The sequence below is a fragment of the Manis javanica genome, chromosome 10, assembly GCF_040802235.1.
Source record: "Manis javanica isolate MJ-LG chromosome 10, MJ_LKY, whole genome shotgun sequence".
NCBI classification, from domain to species: domain Eukaryota; kingdom Metazoa; phylum Chordata; class Mammalia; order Pholidota; family Manidae; genus Manis; species Manis javanica.
In genome coordinates this window covers 23,840,697-23,862,622 of record NC_133165.1, presented here as the reverse complement: position 1 = coordinate 23,862,622, position 21,926 = coordinate 23,840,697, and the positions used below count along the sequence as shown (strand labels likewise).

At 47.1% G+C, this 21,926-nt stretch overlaps 1 protein-coding gene across 12 annotated transcripts in view; it reads right to left on the bottom strand.

Annotated features, from left to right (window-relative positions):
* Positions 1-5,163: 5,163 nt before the first annotated feature.
* SENP1 (SUMO specific peptidase 1) overlaps positions 5,164-21,926 on the bottom strand; it is a 63,873-nt gene continuing 47,110 nt past the window's right edge. For 9 of the 12 annotated variants that reach the window (XM_037009255.2, XM_073214868.1, XM_037009259.2 and 6 more), the window contains 5 exons: positions 13,634-13,837; positions 12,725-12,804; positions 11,689-11,773; positions 11,043-11,138; positions 5,165-10,134 (listed from right to left, as the gene is read on the bottom strand). In XM_037009255.2, coding sequence (XP_036865150.1) covers positions 10,072-10,134; positions 11,043-11,138; positions 11,689-11,773; positions 12,725-12,804; positions 13,634-13,837 — 528 coding nt within the window. In that variant the 3' untranslated portion in view covers positions 5,165-10,071. Of the gene's footprint in view, positions 10,135-11,042; positions 11,139-11,688; positions 11,774-12,724; positions 12,805-13,633; positions 13,838-21,926 lie in introns of all 12 variants that reach the window. The other 3 variants (XM_037009287.2, XM_037009285.2, XM_073214870.1) reach the window with 1 other exon arrangement.

The following is a 21,926-nucleotide window of genomic DNA, read 5'->3' as shown; positions in this document are numbered from 1 at the left end:
GGTTTACCTCTACTCACCTCACCGTTCAGAGACTGAAGCCCAGAGGGATTGACTTGCCTGAGGACCCACAGCTTGCAGGTGGCATAGCTGAGACTGGGACCCCAACCTGAACAACCTTTGCTTCCCCCTTCCCTGGGAGGAACCACCTCCATCCTGCTCTTCAGATGAGAAGGTGCTCACTTCCTCTCCTGGGCACAGGCACAGGAGGCGCTGCGTGCTCATGGGGTGCTGAGGTGCTTGTTCAAGGGTTAACTCAAGAGGTCCAGGGTTGAGCAAAAGGGACTGAGAATGGTCAAAGCCAGAGCACAGGCTAAAAGCCCAGAGCGCCCCGCACATGGTGGTGAGAGGCAGTGGGGCTGGAGTGGGGCTGTGTGCGCTCAGGGGCAAGGGTACCTGTGCAGAGGCGCACGTCTCTCACGTGTGTATTGGCACCACAGGGCGGCAACCACAGGCCAGCCTGGGCGAGGGGCCGCAGTGTCCTGCTATGAATGGACCTCTGTTTCTAAGGCTGTGTGAGCCTGTGTGTGTGTAGGTCCCTTCAGCCATGTGGGGAAAGGGGAGGAGAGGCGCAGAGAAGCCCAAACCACTTGGAGTCCTGATTTTAGAATGAAGTAGAAGACACATAAGAAGTTACACAGACTCAAAAACGCATATGTTAATGGAGTACACACACCCACACACACTCTGTGGTGCCTGTCATAACCTTTTCTAAATCCAATTGTCAACCTCCTGCTACCCATCTGGGGTTGGGGGAAGGACCTTTGGTTAATGTCCCCAGAATTCTAGATTGATGACCCTATTTACCTTCGTGGCTGTGTGTGTTTTACACCGTGTGTCCGTCTTCTCGTCTGTGAGTCTGGGTGTGGCCTCTCCTGCCCCAGCCTCACCCGCAGCTCCTGAGCCCTCACACATGCAACCCGGCCAGCAGGCCTCACTCAGCCACTGTGCTTGTGATGGACAGGCCTGGCTCAAGTCCCATCCTGAGCCCCGTGTTCCCACTCCCCCTCCTAGTCCTCTCTGGGCTCCTGTTGCCCTTGGCTGTGGCTTGTTTAATGGAGCAACTCCTGTCTGGGAGCAACCCAGAGCTCAGGACACAGGGACACACTTGTCCAAACTTGCTATTTTTTCACCGAAAGAGCCAAAGCACAGTGATGGGCTCGGTGGCCTGGCCGGGTGCCTTCCTCGCCCTCCACCCACCAGCCTGAGCCCCATGCCCCTGGCCCCAGTCCTCACAACTGGCGGTGTCTGGCTCAGGACTTCAAGTTCCTGGGAGGCCTCTTCAGTTGGACTCTGTGCCCCGTGTGAGGGGAGGAGGGAGAGCTGGGTTCTGAGGCAGTAGCTGAGGCTGAGAGCTACACTGGGGACCAAAAATAGGCCCACAGAGATCAAGGACCATACCACATTCATTCCTCTGTTCCTAGCGCCTGGCACAGAGTATGTCCCAAAAGAGTGAGTGAGTGAGTGGCTGGGTAGATGGATAAGCAGATAGATAGGTGGATGGGTAGATGGATAAATAAATGAATGAACACTCTTAGATGCAAGCAGACATTCTGATAAAAACCTCATCTGATTCTTTGGTCCAAAGAGAGCAAAAAAGGAAGGAGAGGCCAAGGTCTAGAAGGTGCAGCATCTTAATCCTGAATCTAAAGGAAACCTCAGCCCAGATCCTTTATAGCATGTCTGGGGTTGAATGAAATTGGTCCTTTCTCCATCCTCATGTCCATAGACAAGGCACTCTGCTGCTAGTAGAAAAGCGGCTGGCAAAGTAGCAATGAGTCTGGGAGGAAGTGGGTGGGAAAAGATGAGGCTCAGGCTGTTGGTGGTGCCTGGAAGCGGGACCGGGAGACAAAATGCTTTAGGCTGGGACTAGAGCAAAGTGCTATATGCTTGGATCAGGAGATGGAGGACATTTCCAGCACCTACCACAGGGATCTGGGATATAGTAGGCACTGAATAATATTAGCTGAATGAATGAATGAATGAATGAATGAACAGATAAAACATTCCTTCATCCTCTTCTCTCTGGCTAACGTGCCCAAATCCTCGTCCAAGGGATATATAGGATTCTTAAGGGCTCTGGACCACTGGGACCTCTATTTGGAGGTAGAATGAAGCAGGGTCGGGGACGATGTGTGTGTCTTTGCACTCCCACCCAAGCTCTGGTCTCCACCCTCACTACCCACAGTCCTCCTCCCGTGCCCTTATCCCCCTGCCGGTCACCATTTGCTGTGGCAGTGATCCAGACGCTAGCAGCACCAGCACAGAGCAACATAAAGCTACCGTGTGTGCACCTGCGCCATGCCTGTGATGGCCTAAAGCTCTGGCAAAAGGCCTCCTCACCCCCCAGGCACAGGATGGTGTACGGGGCTGGGGATCTGGGGGGTGGGCGCTGATCCCCTGGTGTGGAGAGGGCCTGGTGGGCAAAACAGGCAGCCCCACACCACCACCGCTAGAGCTGTGGGGCTCAGAGACCCCGCTCAGGAGTCCTGCCCCCCAGGCCAAGCCCCACAGACCCCTGAGCTGAGATCTACGGAAGGAAACGCCCAGTCCTCAGGGTCCTGCTGCTGGGACATGCGCCCTAAGTCTGATCACTATTCCCTGCGGCGGTGGACGAGTCCAAGGAGAAGCCTTCCCTTCAAGCGCATCCGTGGTCAAAGCTGCCCTCTGACTTAAAGCGAGATAGCTGGGGTTTCGAGGCCCAAAGAGGCTTGCCTCTGGTCTGAGCTGAGCCTGTTTCCCAAGCAGACACAGAACTGTTGGCTCAGGCAGGCAAAGAAAGGCCTTGAGAGCCAAGGGGAAACAATTATTAGTAATTACCATCAAGAGAGGCCCCCAGGGAGGGGCAAGGGTGGGAGAGGAAGCTGAAACTGGCAGACTGCTTTTGGGGGAGAAATTGGAGAGAGGGTGTGTTGTTTTTCTCCACTGAGAGAGCAGGACCTGTCCTGCCATGGTTGCCAGCCTGAACTAAGTTCCTCCTGTACAGGGGCTGTGTGTGAAGGTGGGGAGTGGGGGGCAGTACGGAGGGCACGGGGGCATGCATTCCTGAGATTCTCGGACCAGCTGGAGTGCTGGGGGTTAACTCCACACCGAGGGGACAGAGCACGAGGCACAGCAGGGAAAGGTGACACAGAACATCGCAGGACACCAGCAACGCCTGCACACGTCCCTACACACGCCCTCGACTCCGGAGACCTTGTGGGATGGGGGGAATTTGCTTGGTGCTTCCCTCCTCACCGCCCTGATCCTCAGCCTTCCCTCTCCAGGTTAGAACAGAGGCCTCAAAGGACAAACTCTGCTGATGCCTAGAGTTGGGGGACAAGTGTGGGAGGGGAAAATACAGACAGTGGGGGAAAGGGTTGTCTTAGGAGGGTGAAGGGGATTCACCAGCTCCCTTTCTCAAGAAGCCAAGAGGAAGTGAATGAGAGGAATTCCCCTTGACCCTGCAAACCAAGGTGGAGGGACAGATGAGGACTTCAATCCTGCTCATGAGAGCAAAGAGGGAGGACCGGATTTTGCAGACCCCATGGAAGAGTCTCCTCTCTGGCTTCATGCGAGGAGAGCTGCCACAATGTCCAGGTCAAGCACGTGCCCTGCTGAGAAACAGCGCTGCCTGCATGGAGGCAGCAGATCACAGGGCTTTGAAGGGCTTCAGAGACACATGCTCTTGGCGTGGAGCCTGTTTCTATTATTGACTGTGTGAGACCGGGCAACTTGTTCAATCTCTACACTCCTCATATTCTCACCTGAGAAATGGGGATAATGATAGTACTTATATTAGGTACTTGTGAGAATGAAATGAGTTAATGCACATGAGGTACTGGCACTGGCTGGGACCAGGCTCCAACATGCTCACTCTTATCATCAACCAGACACGAGGTGAACCCCTGAGTCGGGTGGAGGCCATCCAAACGGAAGGGCAGCCTGGTCAGAGAGGCAGAATAATGGTCATCCATACACTCCTTCAACAGGTCTCTCCTTCACCTGTTCCAAGCAACAGGGACACAGAGTGAACAGGATAGACATTTTAGAGAGAGTCAGACCAGACAAATGACTGAATAGTCAGATATTGAATGCTGAACAGCGGAGGTATGGGAGCTAGGGCAGGTAAGAACTGGGGTGTGGTCTGACCCTGCAGCAGAGCCCGAAGTGAGGGCACAGTCAGGACACCTGGGGAACAGCCCTCAGACCAGGCAGCAGGAGGCAGCAAGCAGGGTGTGTGAGACGTGAGACGGACGCAAGCGTGGCTGGTCAAACACCAAGGGGCCTGGGGGCCGACTGCAGGGGAGCTGCTGGAGACAGGCAGCAGCCACACAGGGCCTCAGGCGCGAATCACTGGCGGGTGATGGGCTGGTGGGAACCAGGGCACAGGAGCAAGGCAGAACACCATCCTAGGGCTCAGAGAGGGTGCCTGGGCCACAGGTTCCTAAGGAACCCCAGCCCTGTCCCCCTGCCCTTAGAACTTTCTGCTGTGCCCAAGACCACAGGACACGTCCAGTGTGGGTGGGGCCAGAGGCCAAGCCTGGTTCACCTGGGCCTGACCCTCACTTGAGGGGGTCTGCCTGTGTGCTGACAGGAGGGCGGATGCAGGCCATCATCAGTTCAGGAGTCATGCCTGAAGGTGCTCCTTTTCACCCCAAATGTTTTCAAATGGCTGCCTACAAACATGTTAGAACTCAGTAACGTCTTGGAGACTATAAGGGGCTCTCCTAACTCAACACAGATAAAACTGTTTCACCAACATAGATTTTTTTAGAAGTTGATAATTTCTTATGTCTTAGTCTTTGGCCTGTGAGCCTCGCAGGTAGAGCAGCGGCTTGCTAGGAGGCAGGGGTGTGGGAGAGGGCCGAGGAGACAAGGGGCGCTGCTAGGGTGGACTGAGTCCTGACTGGTGTGTTTGGCCCAGGAGGGCTCTCTGGCCAGCTCCACGGACATGTCTGGTTTTAAAAAGTGCCAGGAAGCCACAGATTTGCATGTTATTTGTGCTCCAGGCTTCAATTCCAGTATGTGGAATGAAATGAGTGAATGAACAGTATTCACTCCTGGTTAAGGGGTGGACTCAGGAATCCAGACCACACCAAGGATCCAATCACTGGTCCAGCTTGGATCAGGAGACACAGACACAGAGACAGAACCATCAGAGAGACAGAGAGACAGTCTTAGAAAGACAAATACCATCAAGTCCTTTTTAGCAGGTAGTTTCCTGTCAAAGCAAGAAAGCAAAATCCACAGTTTATTTCAGATAAACCAACTTTTAAAAACTAGGGAGGGAGTCACACATAGATAGGCAGATAAAGGTGACATCATCCCTAACTCATCTCCATCTCTGCCCCTCCATCATCCACAGAGTGTCAGACTAGACCAGGTACCTATGAGTGGGCCTTCTTGATAAGGCCCTTTGCTTGGTGTCTGCCTGGCCTCCTAAATTAGTTAGATTGTAAGGTCCTCAGGGACATGTGGTCACACCATCTCCTCACTCACTCCACCTTCCAAGGCCCCCAAACCCAATGCTTAAGCACATGCTTATTAAACATGTGGCATGAGGCCCCCCAGGAGATATCAAATGAGGAAATGCCCTCCAGAGACTTAGCTCTGGCTAACAAACAGCCATAGGCAGCGCGTAAAACAGTTCACTTAAAGGACAAGGCAGACAGCAAGGGACCTACAGTCTCAGTCTGAGGGACGTATAGTATCCCTAGAAACAGAAAAAGATGGGGAAAAACCACATGTAATAGAAAGATGTGTAGAAAGAATTGCTTTGATTTGCCCCTCGTGATGGAGACTGAGACCTGTGAAGAGCATGCTCAGCTGCCGAGGAAGGGGTTTCTGTTGAGAGCAGAGGGCGCACTGAGCTAGAGAACAGGGAGGAATTGTTTGGGGCCGCACAGAGGAGCTGGTCGCTGCGGGGAGCCTGCATCAGTGGCCCTTTCCCCACCCCCTGCACATCTGTCTTTCTAAATACCTGTTCAATCAAGTTGCTCCAGGCTAGAGAAGCAATTTGCACTCCTAGTTTAATAGCACCAAAACCATTCACTGCCCTCAGTGGCAATATGTCTTAGTCTCTTCCTGATGTAAAAGGCAGATTACAATACAAATACTACATGGTGACTTGGTGATTTATAAGGATGCAGATATCCAGGTAAGATTCTAAGAAAATGTAATCATGGAAGGCTTCAAGGAGATGGAACTTGTGTATGTGCTTGTAGGCACTTGTGAAAGGAATAAACTGGTACACCAAACGAGGCGTACCCAGCAGACTAAGGACTTCGGGCTCTGCGTGTGCCTCTCTCCCAGCACTATGTCCTGTGAAGGGTGGAAGGGCAGTCTCCAGAGGTCAAGTAGTTGATGGCTACTCCTCCGCTCAGGATGGGGAAAGTCAGCAGATAGGATCCGTCCCATAAGAGTAAAGCCTCTCCTCTGCACCTTAACTCTAAAACCAAGCCAGTGTTACACTGGCTTTAGACTTTCAATCCCTACCTTGATCAATTTTTATTCCAAGCAACATGATGGCCCTCAGGAACAGTTCAGAATCTTAGACTTTGACAAGACCCTGGACAGGTGGTTGAACTACTCACAATCGGCTCTCCCTTCCTTAGCCCTCACTGGCCGGGGAGGCATCCTGCACTATCGTTTCTCCAGCGTTGCTCTTCTGGTTCAAAGTCTCGTTTCTCTTTTCTTTCCCATGGGGGATGCATGCGTAAGTCCCCCCTATCTGACTGAGTGGCCATCATGACCCCATGTATGCTTGTCCCTCCCCACCTCCAAAGCTGGGAATGCAGTCATGGGCTCCTAACAGGCAGATGTTAGCATTCAGCACAGGTGAAATAAGGCTGTGGGCTATGAGGGTAGAGGCCGGCCCGAGTCTTACTTGTCCCTTCCAAAGTTTTAGGGTGGATTTGAAGTTGTGGGTCGATTGTTCCTGGCAGAGAAACATGGCACCTTTCCCAGGAGCTCAGCATGCAACATGTTCTAAGTCAATGATGGGGCCTGACGGCCTCAGGCCTCCTTTTCCGGCCCTCTTCAGTATGTGGAACCCCAGGGTAAGAGAGTCACACTCCACTTCACTCTGGCCCATCCAGGGGGAGCAAGGGAGAAGACAGAAATCAAGGGACAGCCGTCTCCTTTACTTGGGCAAGACGTATTTGTGAATCAGAGGGATGGCACAGGACCAAAGGCTAAAACATAAGACCTTGGGGCTTTTAAGTGAACCCTCTTCCCTACCCCCTACCCAGTAAAGACTTTTATGAGCCCCATAAAACCAGGTGGGGATGGACACCCTATGGGATGGGGCTGTTGGTGGGGCTTGTCCTGGTCCCTGCGTCTACCCCCGGACACGAACACCTGGGCTAGCATCGCCAGGACCAGTGGACAGAAAGTACCAGCACAGCGTCTGAAGAGGAGGGAAGCTGACACCACAGAGCACGAAGCACCTCATACACAGAGGAGTCAGTGTACACAGGCACAGGTCTGACAAGGGAAAAGCACTCACATTCCACCCTGAACAGGAGCCACAGTGGCTCTCAGGGGATGAATGGGGTGGACCGGCCTCTGTGCCTCAGACCATATACTCTCAAATGGGCATGAACAGTCCATCTGGCTTTCTCTGTACAAGGGTCCAGGAGTGATCTCTGGGGCTGTCTGTTGAAGGCTATCTAGCATCTAGAGTATATCATCCCTCAAGTGTTCCTTTTTTAGGACAGGTAGGTGATTATGATGATAAAGAGCACTGAGCACAGGAACAGGGGAAGACAGGAGATGAGGAAAGTAACAGGCTTGAGTTTACAGCAGGTGAAAAAGGACATGCCAGCATGCCCTTGTCCATGGGAGGCAGTCTTCTTTTCTTTTTCTTCCTGGTCACCCAAGCCCAACTTTAAATGAAGGAGAAAAGAGGTTTCCAGATGATAGTCCTGCTCTTGTTAACTAGCTTGCTGTAAAGAGTGGTCCGCTATGTAAATCTGTTGGGTTCCCACTGAGCCAACCTGGGCCACAACTTAGGTCTTGGCTTGCCTGGCCCACCCATGAAGAGTGGTCTCAGGATCACTAGCTTCCCTTTTCCAAACTGCACTGGTCAGAAAGTGGGGCCAGGTTCAGACAGGCTCAACATCCCTTATAAGGTTTTCCAAGTGCTTTTGTCGTGTGCTTCATTCCCTGCTGTACGTGGCGATAAACACTTGCTGCTCTGTCTGTAGAGAAAGTCTGTGAGGAAGGGAAGACAGATGGTATCTAAAAATGGATAAACAATAAACAGAGAACTATCTTGTTCTGAATCCCCCAGACAACAGTGAGAGCACCTGAAACAGCCAGGCCTTTCGATTCCTAGACCAAATCTATACCACACTGCCGCCTTTCAAGCTGTCACTTAAATATATTAAGGGCCAAGAATCAGCATTCAGGAGCCCTACAATGAGCCTGTATGCCTTAGCTTTCTAAAGGAGAGCATGAAAGGTCCCAGCAACTCATATATAGAAAGCTATTTATTTTCTATGGAAAACACAAACATACACACACACACACACAAAAAAAAAAAAAAAAAAAAGAAAGAAAGAAAGAAAGAAAGAAAGAAGAAAAAGAAAAGAAACAATAGTCTTCCCCCAAAAGGCAGGCAGGCAGTCATGAAAACGACAGGACATTTAGTTGCTGAAGTGGAAATAGTAACATTCAGTTGACAATGGAATAGTTAAAAAAAATAGTTTTCTTTTCAAATTGTAACCTGTGGTAAAACATAGAAAAATGTACTAAACAAGCTTGGTATAAAACAGAGTAAATTTTTCAAATAAGCCCAGGGAGAAAGCACAATGTTGGAAAGGATGGGGCACAAGGGGAGAGGAAAAAAGATTTCATACAAAACTACCTGTTACTATACAGAAAAAGGTATAAAATGTTCCTATTTTGGTGCTTCAGTACAAAATAACACTGGCACTGGACCATGTCACTACCTGGCCTGGGGGGCACCGAGGGTAGGAGGCTACAAAGAATGACAGGAACAGTGGCTTTTAATCTAAGTTGACCGTACAGATTCCACCCGTTTTCTAATTGAAAATCTCGCCTCCCTCTGTAACCATTACCCCTAAGCCAAAGTTCATCCAGCCCTCAAAATATTGTTAGAAGTCCACAAACACCCTACACAGGGGCTGGGAGCTGGGCGTGCTGGAGCTAAATGTGGAAAATGGAAATAAATGTACAGGCTAAAATGGTGAACATATTCAGCCTTTAAAAAAAAGCACATCCCTGTGAAATATATATATTAAATTCTCTGTGGTTAGAAACACATCTGAACTAGCCACAGGTCAAGCTAGATCCGCATTCATCAATGCTGGAATTCTATGCTGAAGACTGCGGGCCTTCTTCTTGGGCAGGAGGTGGCAGCAATGAAAGTGGTGCCTGTCGCTCTGCTGCACCTCCCCCTAGGTGGGCCTCCCCCACAGCACGTACTGTAAGCACATGCAAACCCCTGCTTTTAAGGAAAGGACTGCTCGGGGCATTGGGGTCCACCCAGGGCTCGGGTGATGTGCTTCAGGGTGGGAGGAAGCTACACATGATAGAACAGCCTTGCATGGAAGCAGACGGATTTCACAGAGGGGCATATAAATAGGAAAAGGCCTGGAGTAGGGACTTACACAGGTGCCTCGAAGTCCAGTATACAGGCACCCTCCTGATGACACATCTTGAAAGTCCTGTGTGTATATGTGTGCGTGCATGTGCTGGTGGTTTTCATCCCCACCCTTTGCCCACGCCCCTTCCTCTCAGTAAGGCCTAGCAACAAGAGCTCACAGAAGACCAAGACTCTCAGCCCCCAACAAGAACTGAGTGAGGCAGGAGTCCTTTGAAAACAAGAGGGCAGAGCTGAAGACATGAAAAACAGTCTCTCTTCAGCTTAGGGATGTCCCTCACCCCTTTCACAGCACCAAAGTTTCTTTGCAAAAATAGTATCTGAGATACAAAAGGAAAGGCAGGTGTGCTTGTGAACGCGTGTCACCGGGCCTGGTCCTGAACCGAGGGCTGCACAAGACAGAGGGCGAGAGCGGCTGTTCTGAGCTGGTCCCCATGGTCAGTGGCTGCCGACTGAGACAGTCCTCACAGAAGCCTCCGGTGGAGGATCTCCCAGACCATCCGCTTCCGGAAATATGGCATGTGTTGCTGCGGGGACATGAAGACATCCTTAACTTCCGTTTCTTTAATCCAGGCCCAACCCTTTCCTTCTGGAGGTTTCAGCTAGTCGCAGTTGCATTTCTGCTCTTTGAATGGTTCATTCCTGATTAGGTGTGACTTTTTTCTTTCCACTGCTATCTCTATTGCTATTTTCCACTGGTACAGCCTAAGGCTTACTGGGCATTGCCAGGAGTCCCCAGGCTAGACCCAAATGACTCCAAAGTTTTCAGAATGGTGTCTGTCAAGTCCTCTGTGTTGAACTTTTAAGAAGGTATGAAATCTGAGGCCTGAAAATAAAACACTCACTTTTCAGGGGAAGAGTTGCGGGAACTACAAGAGTCAGCTCCACCCAAGGGCTACGGCAGAAAATCTGGTAAAGCCGTTCATTTAAACAGAAGTAAGTAAAGAGTTAAGTGGAGGATGCAGAATAAACATAAGCTCTAGTCTCAATCTACTTTGGTCTCTGGACAAAAGTGACAGACCACATGGACAGAAATAAATCACAAATTAAGAGAAGACTGACCAGCTGCACCAAGTGAAGGGTAGGAAGGAGGGTGGCAGACAAGCTACACTAGGCAGTCAGGGTGTGACCTGCCCCACAGCCTCACTGCTGGCCAAATAAAGGGCACTGAAGAAACCTGGCTCTGGCCCCAGGCTCTGTCTCCTACAGGGTCTGAGGCAGGTGGGGGAGATGAGCAGAGAAGGCGGCTCTGCTGCTGACCAGGACTCTGTGACTGCAACAGGTGATGTATGGTGACTGAGGATGTGGCCTATCACGGTCCTTTTTCTCGTGATGTGGCCCGGCTAGTAACCACCAGTATTAGGAGCCACGTGGAGAAGCATCTATCAGCAGCCTGAACAGGGGGTGGCCATGGCCCCATGAAGGCCTGGCTCACCTGTGTGAAGCTGATGGGTCTGTCTTTGGTAATGCAGTCAGCATATTTGCAGGCAAACATGCCACAGTCACTTCCATTCATCTGCTGTGGGATTTCCTGAAGGACCAAAAACAGCAAAAGGGTGACATCTTTCCAAGCTTCCTTCCTCCTTATTAGATTTATACATAAGAACCAAAGGATATAAATTTAACAGGTTTCCCTGAGTTTTGAAGAGATGACCCTCTCCCACCCCCACTCAGAACAACTCAGACAAGAAAATAGAGCATCCCAGTCAGGCCTGTGTCCTTCATATTTATTATATAGCGGACTACCTTAAACTTCCATGACACATAAAGATGTAAAACCTGGTCCCTCCACAAGGGCCAATCAGCAAACATTTCCCACAGGAGTGAAAAGCTTAGCAAATAGCTGGACATTTAGAAAACCTACTTCTCCATAAGAAATACACTCCTAGTTTTCCCAGAGAGTTTATTCCACCTTCTCAGAGAAACCAAACAGCCAAGCTGAAGTCTGGCTAGACACTATGACAGAAGGTCCCTGGGAATCAGGCAGTAAAACCCTTACCTCCCCTCCCCTCCCCTTCCCTTCCCTTCCTTTCCCAAATATCCGAACCTCAGGATGTCCATCTCCCTAAGAAGAAAAGTACCTGGCTTCTCTTGCTGAAGAGCTGCCAGCCATTGGTGTCAAACTCTTTTCTTTTCTTGTCAATGCTTTCTTGCTTCAAGTATTGCCTAAAGGAATTAGGAGAATGAGATGAGCTGTGGGGAACACTGATGGCACCTACCATCCTAACAGTGGGGCTGACAATCTTCGGGAAGAATTTTCAGCTGCACCTCTGGAGAAACAGTATACAGTGCTGGAGGCGGGGGGATCTCTGGAGTGCCAGGCTACCTTTGGGGCTCCCACAATTCATGCCCACCCTGTCACCATAAGAGAAGCAGGACCTCTACCTCTGAATACCCAGCCTCCTTCTACCTACTGTTCCTCCCAAGGATCAGTTTTGACTCTTTCCCTTGGTTTATATATTCTTTTAGAACTCAGTCTAATGGAAGAATGTTTCTCTAGCAATATGAAGATACTTGATTCTAGCAATATGAAGATTTTTAGTCTTGATTCTCTCTTCTCTGAAAATTCAATCTAAATCAACAATCTGTTGAGTGCACACCTCATACAGAGCACTCTTCTTAACTGCTCACCATCCTGGAACCTACCTCCTCCTGGCCACCAGAGCGGTACAGTGAGGAACAGGTGTTTTGGAAAGGGAAACAGGTGCAGCATAAAGAGCCCTGCATTCTGGCTCCCCACTGAGCCGCTAACTAGTAGGACCTAAGCAAACCACAGCCACTTGGTGGGGCGTGGCTTCTTTATCTGAAGAATCAGAAGGTTGGATTAGATGATTTCTATGTGGTTCATCTATCTATCTAATCAATCTCTCTCTCTCTCTATCTATCTATCCATTTATCTATCTATGCTATATTTTAGTGCCCTGGGACAGTAATTGTCCCCATTAGAGCATATTTTTGGTATTATAAAACTTGCTTAAATATATAATATCCCTTCTTACTATGAAGACTTCCTTTATTAATCACTTCATTGACAGTATCAAAGAACTGAATTCAATAGCTGGAAAAACACAACACATACCCAACACCAAACTCTTCTGTTCTCAACTCCTTACTTACAAAAGGATCCTGCAGGCCTCATTGTTTATCCCACCCATAGAGTCATAATAGGTAATATTCTTCTTTCTGAAGTCCACAACCTGGGAATAGAAAATCTGTGTGTTTATAAAGTAAAGAAAACGGGTTTCTCAGCTTTTCCCTTCCCTGGAACTTGGAACTTTTTGCCAGATTTCCAATGAGATCATGAAAAGTTTGACTGATGCTTAATCCACAGAAGAAAGAGCAACAGGAGACTATTTACATAGAACTATTGTGGGGGCCGAGTAACGGGTGGTCCCATTTACTGCCCTGACACCTTTTCCTAGTATTCGGGCTCTCCATCTGCAACATGGGCAACACTGAAGACATAATGTGCTCTATACAGAATGTTAGCTGAGCGAGATGATTTCCACACAGTTCCAGAAAGATGGTAACAGATCCTGGGTCTTGTTTCTTTACCTGGAGAATTTCCTTTGGCTTTATACTTTTCAAATGTAATTCAAAATAGATTGTGAAATAATTCTTATACTTTTGTTAATACATTAAGCTACTATATCCATGTTCTTAGCACCATTAAAAAAATACTAAACTACCAAGTATGCAAAGCCAAGTCACAATTAGGCAGAAATAATCATTGCAGAATCTGAATTGGCAGCATCATTAAAAGGTCACTTTCTCCCCATGCCTGGCCTTGACACTGCTTAGACCTTATAACTTCCTTTTAAATATTTCCAGCAAAGGAAATTTCAGTTTGGAAATTCCAAAGTACAGTTATCTCCCACTCTTGACAGCAAGTTCATTAATCTATCCAGTTTTCAGCGAACTAAGTATTACTCTATCATCCAGTGTGAATGTAGGACCACTGCTCACTACTATCTGTAAAATAGATCACGTATTTTAAATTGTATCAAAAACAAGAGAAGTACTCACAGCAAGACACCAGTGCACTCCTAGGTGAATGGGCACCAAAAGAATGTCAACAGAAAATACATCCACTTTCTTTGTCCAACGTTTCACTGCCTGATAACCAGCCGTTTTTAACTTAGTGAAAAAAAAGGTATTAAACGCATGCACACTTGGCAATCCTTTCTCTTTACTTCGCTCCATCAACATATTCATATAGAAATTGATGATCTGTGGGAAGAAATCATATGTATTAAAATAGACACTCAGGCCTTTCAAAATTGGTGCCGTATAAAGGAAAAGCAGGTGTTCCATCACAAAGCATGTTGTTATTTCCTAATCAATTAAGATTTCAGTATGTATGGTGACTAAGGATGTGGCCTATCACGGTCCTTTTTCTCGTGATGTGGCCCAGCTAGTAACCACCAGTATTAGGAGCCACATGGAGAAGTGTCTATCAACAGCCTGAACAGGGGGTGGCTGTGGCCCCATGAAGGCCTGGCTCACCTGTGTGAAGCTGATGGGTCTGTCTCAGCTCCATATCTCATACCAAATTCTGACTAGAAGGGAGGAGGGATGGAACGGTTATAAATAGTGAAAATAGAAAACGTGATGCACATGCATACATTACATGTGTATGTACATACATACATGCATAATGTACACACATAAACATACGTGTACACAAATATACACACACACAATGGAGCTTGAGGTACATATGGGCAGATGCTGGCCAGACTTGGAGAAGACTGAGGATTAAGTAAAAAACTGAAGAAAGAGGAGGAAATGATGCTCGAAGGTGAGCCTTAGAGAAGGGAAAGGAAGGAGAGCAAACAGTTTAACAGGCACATCAACAGCTACTTTCATGAGAGCTGTGTGAGCATTTAAATAAATCCTGAGCTCAGTTAAGAGTCCAGTGTTAGTAAAGCTAAGATCTGTAGTCCAATCTTACATAGGGGTCACCTGGCATTGCACAAAGACAGAAAATGCTGACCATGGCTAAAGACTGCCTTTCAACCTCACCCTGCAGAGGCAAACTGTTTCAGTGTCAAGGAGAGCTGAGTGACAGGCTAGGCCCCCAACAGCTTCAGAGACCCGACGGCAGGCAGCAGAGTGGCCTCTGGAGAGGCACACAGGGACGTGGCACAGAGGCCACACTGCATGGGACCTGAAAGCAGAGTCACAAACATGGAGAGGCAAGGGCTCCCCAGGAGTCGCTGTGGTTAGCTGCCTCTGCTCTGCTGATTCCACTGGCACCTTCAGTATCAAGTATGAGTGAGAGGAATCAAAGTGCTTGGTGTGGGACTTATGGGACTCTCCCTGTTCACGAAACAATGTGCTCTCTAACAGTGACGATGTCATCTATGTTCCGTTTGGTCTGGGACTCCTTGGTACTGAAGCTTTAAAGTTACGGCACACTTACTTATGTGGCCAGTGGAGGCCAGGCCAGTGTTTGTCAACTACAAGGAATGAATGGGCTAACTGATCCAAAGCTTGGAAATATGACTAAGAAAACAGGCACATTTTTCAGAATGCTTTTTGGGGAATGGGAAAATGCCCCCGTCCTTTGACAAATATTTACCCACTAGGATGCCAGAGCAATGAGCTACTGCCCAAGAGCAGGCAACTACATGGGCAGGCAGCAGGGAAGACGGCCAGGAACGCTGGAGCGCGTCTGGACTAGAGAAAGGGCCTTTGGATGGGAAACCACACTCGCAGAGGCAGAGCTCTGAGGGAGGTGGGGAAAGGGCAGGACTGAAGAAAGGCACTGTTCTGCGGCCCAGCAGGCCCAAAGGACTTGGGCTGTGGCTAGTTTTTCTGCCTAGTGTGATGCCCAATAGATAACCAGAGCACAGTTATTTCAATGATGGATTGACACAATTAGGATTATAGATTTCTCAAACCTAGGTTTTTAATCTAGCTGCCCATGGATAATGGTGCTAAAAGATGCCTGTGAAGGCAGCCAGGAATGCAGGAGGACCTGCCATGGAAGCACAGATTCCTAGGCTACAAACCACATTCTCTGTGACAGAAAATCAGCAAGAAGTGATCAAGTCCTCTGGGATTCTTCTGTTCATCCCACAGTATAAGCCATGTTATGAAGCTAGAGCCTTCAATTCAAGGAATAAAGTGAACAGGCTGATGACCTCCCTGCCAGTCCTATAAGCCAAACCTTCCACAGGGCAGACAAGTTATATAGGCAGTAAGGACTCAACGAGAGGTGGAAGGAACCAGGCAAAGAGACAAGGACAGCCAAGCACACAAAGTCCTGCAGACACATCTCCTCCAGATACCGTATGTAAGATCTGGGATCATTACCCTGAAGTAAAAAAGCATGACGTCGATGGGGGACAGGCTACACAGGGCTATCCTGTTCTTCAGGAGGAAAGAGTTCCAGAAACAATGAAGTCTGCTGCTCTTACACAGCCTGAGTGTTTGGTTTATTATTTTATTTTGAGTAGACTATATAGAGTGGACTATAAAGCTAAAGCCCAACCCAGCTGTAGGAAGAGACCTGGCAACCAAGATATCACATTGTTTCCTTAGAGAATCCCTCCTCCACTGATTTGGCCAAGGTTTCTCCGCTGAGAGGGAAACAGGCTCCTCCAAAGTCAGTTTGTTAATTAGCTCTAAGGAAGGATCTGGGCTCTTTTTCATTTCCTCTGTATGCCAGCAGCAGGGAGATTGGTGGCCTCAGTGTTCCCGCCCATTAACTAAGGATGTGTAATCTAACATTTGAGGCAGAATTTAGATCCAAGTCTCTGCAGTTTTTCAGCTATTACTCTGTCCACATGACGAAAACTGCCATAGTTCAGCCAAGACAAAATATCAAAAAAAGCAAGCTAGGAGTTAGAGAAGAAAAATAATCCTGCATGTCACCTCACAGAGAGCTGAAGATGAAGGAAAAGAAATGAGAGAAGGGATCACAGTGTTTAGATGAAAGAGAAGCAGTGAGGTCAGAGCATCTTCTTGTTTTCTGGGAAGACAAGGGTTCCCCCTCCCATGGTGAGAGCCTTTCTGCACACAGCGCTGTCAGCTGCAGAAGCCCTGGAGCTCCCTTTGAGTTCCCTAGGCACTAAGCACAGAAAATCAGCTCTGTGCCTATGGCCTGTCTTGCTGGCCCCCCAGCACCTCAACACTGCCAGCACTGTCTGCCTGTCACTTGTCAGGGGCCTATGCTCGCCTCTGTCTACTGCCTCCACAGCCTCAGCTGTGAGTGCCTGCTTGTCTATGCAGTCCTGTTTGGGGATGGGATGGTTGTTTACAGTATCTTGTTCCTTTGTGATTTTACTTCAAGAGTTGCCAGGCTGAAGTTGAAAAAAGGTTCTCTTTAAAAGAAAACCCTACAATGCTTTCAAACTAAGGACTCAGTCCTTTCCCTGTATTTACCACAATGACATAAATGACCACTGCTATTTGTATCTCCTTCGTGCCCAGTAAACCAGCCAAACCATTGTTTTCTTATGCATTAAGAAGTAAAATATTTTATTAACAGTAAAAAGTCTTGATTTTTAAGCCTTCCCAATTTTACATTCTGAGCCCTTCTAGTTGGCATAGGAAAATTATGTTCTAAAAGTCCTGGGCATTATAGTACTTCTGAGCAGAGACCAAGACAACTTTAAGGGGAAAACCGTCATTTTTAGATTTTCACCTGGAACTCCCCATTCTGATTTTTATAAAAGTGTACCCTTGTCAATGACGGAGTCCAAAAGACTAAGCAAGCAGCAGCAATTGCACATTATGAGTCAGAGGATCAGTCACCACAAACCTGACCTAACAGTATGACAGAAACCAGGAGGGAAGACCTCAGGTAAGCTCTGTGTATTGCACCCCTCACTATGAACATGGATCCAGAATTTTTATCACATGCAAGTTCAAGTAACAAGTTAACAGAATTACTGCTCAAGCTTTAAAGAAAGGCAGGCAGGACACACCTATTTTTAGAGTGATGACAAAGGTAATTACTATTTTCCCTGTGACCTTAGATAAATTCCTAGTTTATCAAAAGGGCTAGATCTGCTAAAAAACACTTTAAGGAAGTAAACTATAATGGTGTAGAATCTACCAATGAGCCATGTTAGAAACACTAAAACTTCTATTCTGATTTTATTCCATATTTTATATCACAGCTTATGGTAGGACAATGGAATGTGCCTAATTAATTTACCTAATTTTGCCTAGTTTTTTCCCTTCTTATGCAAGGAAAACCTGTTCCCTGTGCTAGGTTTGTCTAGTTGGGCTTATGCTTTGCAAGCTGTTTCCTCTCTTTACGGAGCATCACTTAAATTCAACTGCTCTTTGGAAAAAATCAGACAGCTGTGGCCACTACCAATTCCCCATTTCAGTCCGAGATCTGTTATGAAAGTCAGAATGCCAGAGAAAGAGTTCTGTACTGTGATTACAGATCCTACTTTTGGATCTTGTTATATCTCTTAAACATCTTTCTTTCTTTTCCAGCATCAAATTCTGTCTATACTCAGGGCGACTGTGATGCTGAATGGCTGAAAGACACCACTTTCTTTTCGGAGATGAGGCTTCTGACACGAGTCACCAGGCTGCTTGGCAGGCTGTGTCATCAGTGCAGCTACAGTCTGCTGTGTGGATTCTCCCTCCATTCTTCCCACACTCCTACCCTCTCCACATTTGTTGTGAGTCTTCTCCTCAGTTTTTCCGTAGCCAGTAAAGTCAGAAATACAGTATTCCAACAGTCAAATGCTTTTGCATTTTGAAAAAAACTGGCAGGAATTAACATGGGTTTACAAAACAGAACCAGAGAAAAAACATGACTGCTTGCTATTTTTTCAATTCATTCATGTATATTAGAGCAAAACCATGTGCCCCAGCCCATGTGGAGACACAGGAGAAAGTGGCATTTCCTAGATCTACTTTCCTTCCAGGATCCTATCCATCTTTCACTTTTAACCTATGTTTTCACATTAAAACAGGTTTCTTGTAGACTGATTTTTTTATCCAACCTGACAGTCTTCACCTTTGAACTGGATGTTTAATCTGTACTGGCCAATATGGTAGCCCTGGCCAAAGGTGGCTACTGGCAGCTGAACTACGGCTAATCCAAACTGTGCAGCAAGCATAAATGTGCTGTAAATATAAAATGCACACCACATTTTAAAGAGGAGTACAGAGTACACAGTACAGAACTCTTTCTCTGGCATTCTGACTTTTATAACAGATCTCGGACTGAAATGGGGAACTGGTAGTGGCCATAGCTGTCTGATTGATAACAAAGAGCAGTTGAATTTAAGTGACGCTCAGTAAAGAGAGGAAACAGCTTACAAAGCATTAAGCCCAACTAGACAAACCTAGCACAAGGAACAGGTTTTCCTTGCATAAGAAGGGAAAAAACGAATAATATTTTAGTTTATTACATGCCAAAATGACACATTTCGGATTAAAATATATTATTAAAATTACTTTTACCCAATCTACATTTTTAATTTAGAATCATGTTTGTGGCTCACATTATATTTCTACTGGACCTGCAGGGTTAGATCATTTACATTCAATGTGATCATTGATATGGCTGGGTTTAAATCTAACCATCATGTTCTTTTGTTCAATTTGTCCCATCTGTTTTTTGGATCTTTTTTCTTCTTTTCCTGCCTTCTTTTGGATTGACTATTTTTTAATTCCATTTTACCTCCATTATTGGCTTATTAACTATATATCGCTTTGGGTTCTTTTTAGTGGTTGCTTGAGAATTTACCTGCCTTTAACTTATCATAGTCTATCCTCATGTAACATTTATTATTTCATGTATTGTGTAATAATCTTACGTGCTTCCATTCCCCTTTTGTTATGATTGTCATATATTTTACTTGTACATGTTATAAAACCCAGACTATGTTGTTTTATTTCTCCTTTAACTAGCCAATCATTTTCACAGATATTAAAAAATGAGAGCTCTTCATTCCTTGTGTAAACTGAAATTCCCATCTCATATTATTTTTCTTCTGCCTAAAAAATATCCTATAATAGTTCTCATAGTAAAGGCCTGCTGGTGATGAATTCTCCCAGCCTTTGTTTTTCTGAAAAAGCATAGCCTTATTTTTTCTGAGAGAGTATTTGCTGGATGCGGAACATGGGTTGACGACTCTACCCACTTTGGTACTTTAAAGATTGTCTTCTAGGCGGAGCCAGGATGGCGGCATGAGTAGAGCAGCGGAAATCTCCTCCCAAAACCACATATATCTATGAAAATATAACAAAGACAACTCTTCCTAAAATAGAGACCAGAGGACACAGGACAACATCCAGACCACATCCACACCTGTGAGAACCCAGCGCCTCGCAAAGGGGGTAAGATACAAGCCCTGGTCTGGCGGGTCCCGAGCGCCCCTCCCCCCAGCTCCTGGCGGGAGGAGAGAGGTCTGAGCAGGAGGGAGAAGGAGCCCAGGACTGCTGAACACCCAGCCCCAGCCATCTGGACCAGAGCGCAGACACAGTGCATGTGCGGGGCCCTGGATACTAAGGAAACAGGGCAGCAAGAACGGTGAGCGGGTACCGGAGGCCGGTGCCAGAGGACAAAAGTAAAGTGAGCGGCAATCTTTTTTTCTTTTTTTCTTTTTTTTTTTTGTTGTTTTGTTGCGGTGAGTGCTTTTCGGAAGTCGTAAAGGGACAGGGACCCCAATACTAGGGAAACAGGGCAGCAAGACCGGCAAGCGTGTATCGGAGACCGGTGCCAGAGAACAAAAGAAACGCAAGCAGCCACCTTTTTTTCTTTTTCCTTTCTTTCTTTTTTCTTGTTGTTTTGTTATGGCAAGCGCTTTTTGGAAGTCTTAAAGGGATAGGGACCCCAATACTAGGGAAACAGGGCAGCAAGTCCGCTGAGCGGGTGCCTGAGGCTGGCGCTGGAGAATAAAGAAAAACGAGCGGCCATTTTTTTTTTTTTTTTTGGTGATCGTTGTTTTGTTTTGGCGGGTGCTTTTTGGAAGTTTTAAAGGGGCAGGGTGGGACACTCAGTCCAGAGGTAGGGAATCCCTGGATCTCTGGGTACTCTAATCCCCTGGGCTTCAGGGAGCACAGAGGGCCTTACAGAGATAAATAGCCTCCTGGTCGCTCTGCCTCCAAGGCAACTCCACCACTTTGGAGCAGCAGCCTGAGCCAGGCCACGCCCACATCAACAGCGGAGATAAACTACATAGCAGCTGGGCAGGAAGCAGAAGCCCTGTCTGCTCACAGCTACCTAGCATAAGCCACTAGAGGTCGCTATTCTCCCAGGAGAGGAAGGCCACAAACCAACAAGAAGGGAAGTTCTTCCAGGTGTCACTAGTCCCAGCTCTGCAAACTATTCCTATCACCATGAAAAGACAAAATTACAGGCAAACCAAGATCACAGAGACACCAGAGAAGGAGACAGACCTAGCCAGTCTTCCTCACAAAGAATTCAAAATAAAAATCATAAACATGCTGACAGAGATGCAGAGAAATATGCAAGAGAAATGGGATGAAGTCCGGAGGGAGATCACAGATGCCAGAAAGGAGATCACAGAAATGAAACAAACTCTGGAAGGATTTATAAGCAGAATGGATAAGATGCAAGAGGCCATTGATGGAACTGAAACCAGAAAACAGGAACGCATAGAAGCTGACATAGAGAGAGATAAAAGGATTTCCAGGAATGAAACAATATTAAGAGAACTGTGTGACCAATCCAAAAGGAACAATATTATAGGGGTACCAGAAGAAGAAGAGAGAGGAAAAGGGATGGAAAGTATCTTGGAAGAAATAATTGCTGAAAACTTCCCCAAACTGGGGGAGGAACTAATCGAACAGACCATGGAAATACACAGAACCCCCAACAGAAAGGATCCAAGGAGGACAACACCAAGACACATAACAATTAAAATGGCAAAGATCAAGGACAAGGAGTTTTAAAGGCAGCTAGAGAGAAAAAGGTCACCTATAAAGGAAAACCCATCAGGCTAACATCAGACTTCTCGACAGAAACCCTACAGGCCAGAAGAGAATGGCATGATATATTTAATGCAACGAAACAGAAGGGCCTTGAACCAAGGATACTGTATCCAGCACGACTATCATTTAAATATGATGGTGGGATTAGACAATTCCCAGACAAGCAAAAGCTGAGGGAATTTGCTTCCTACAAATCACCTCTACAGGGCATCTTACAGGGACTGCTCTAGATGGGAGCACTCCTAGAAAGAGCACAGAACAAAACACCCAACATATGAAGAATGGAGGAGGAGGAATAAGAAAGGAGAGAAGAAAAGAATCTCCACACAGTGTATATAACAGCTCAATAAGTGAGCTAACTTAGGTGGTAAGATACTAAAGA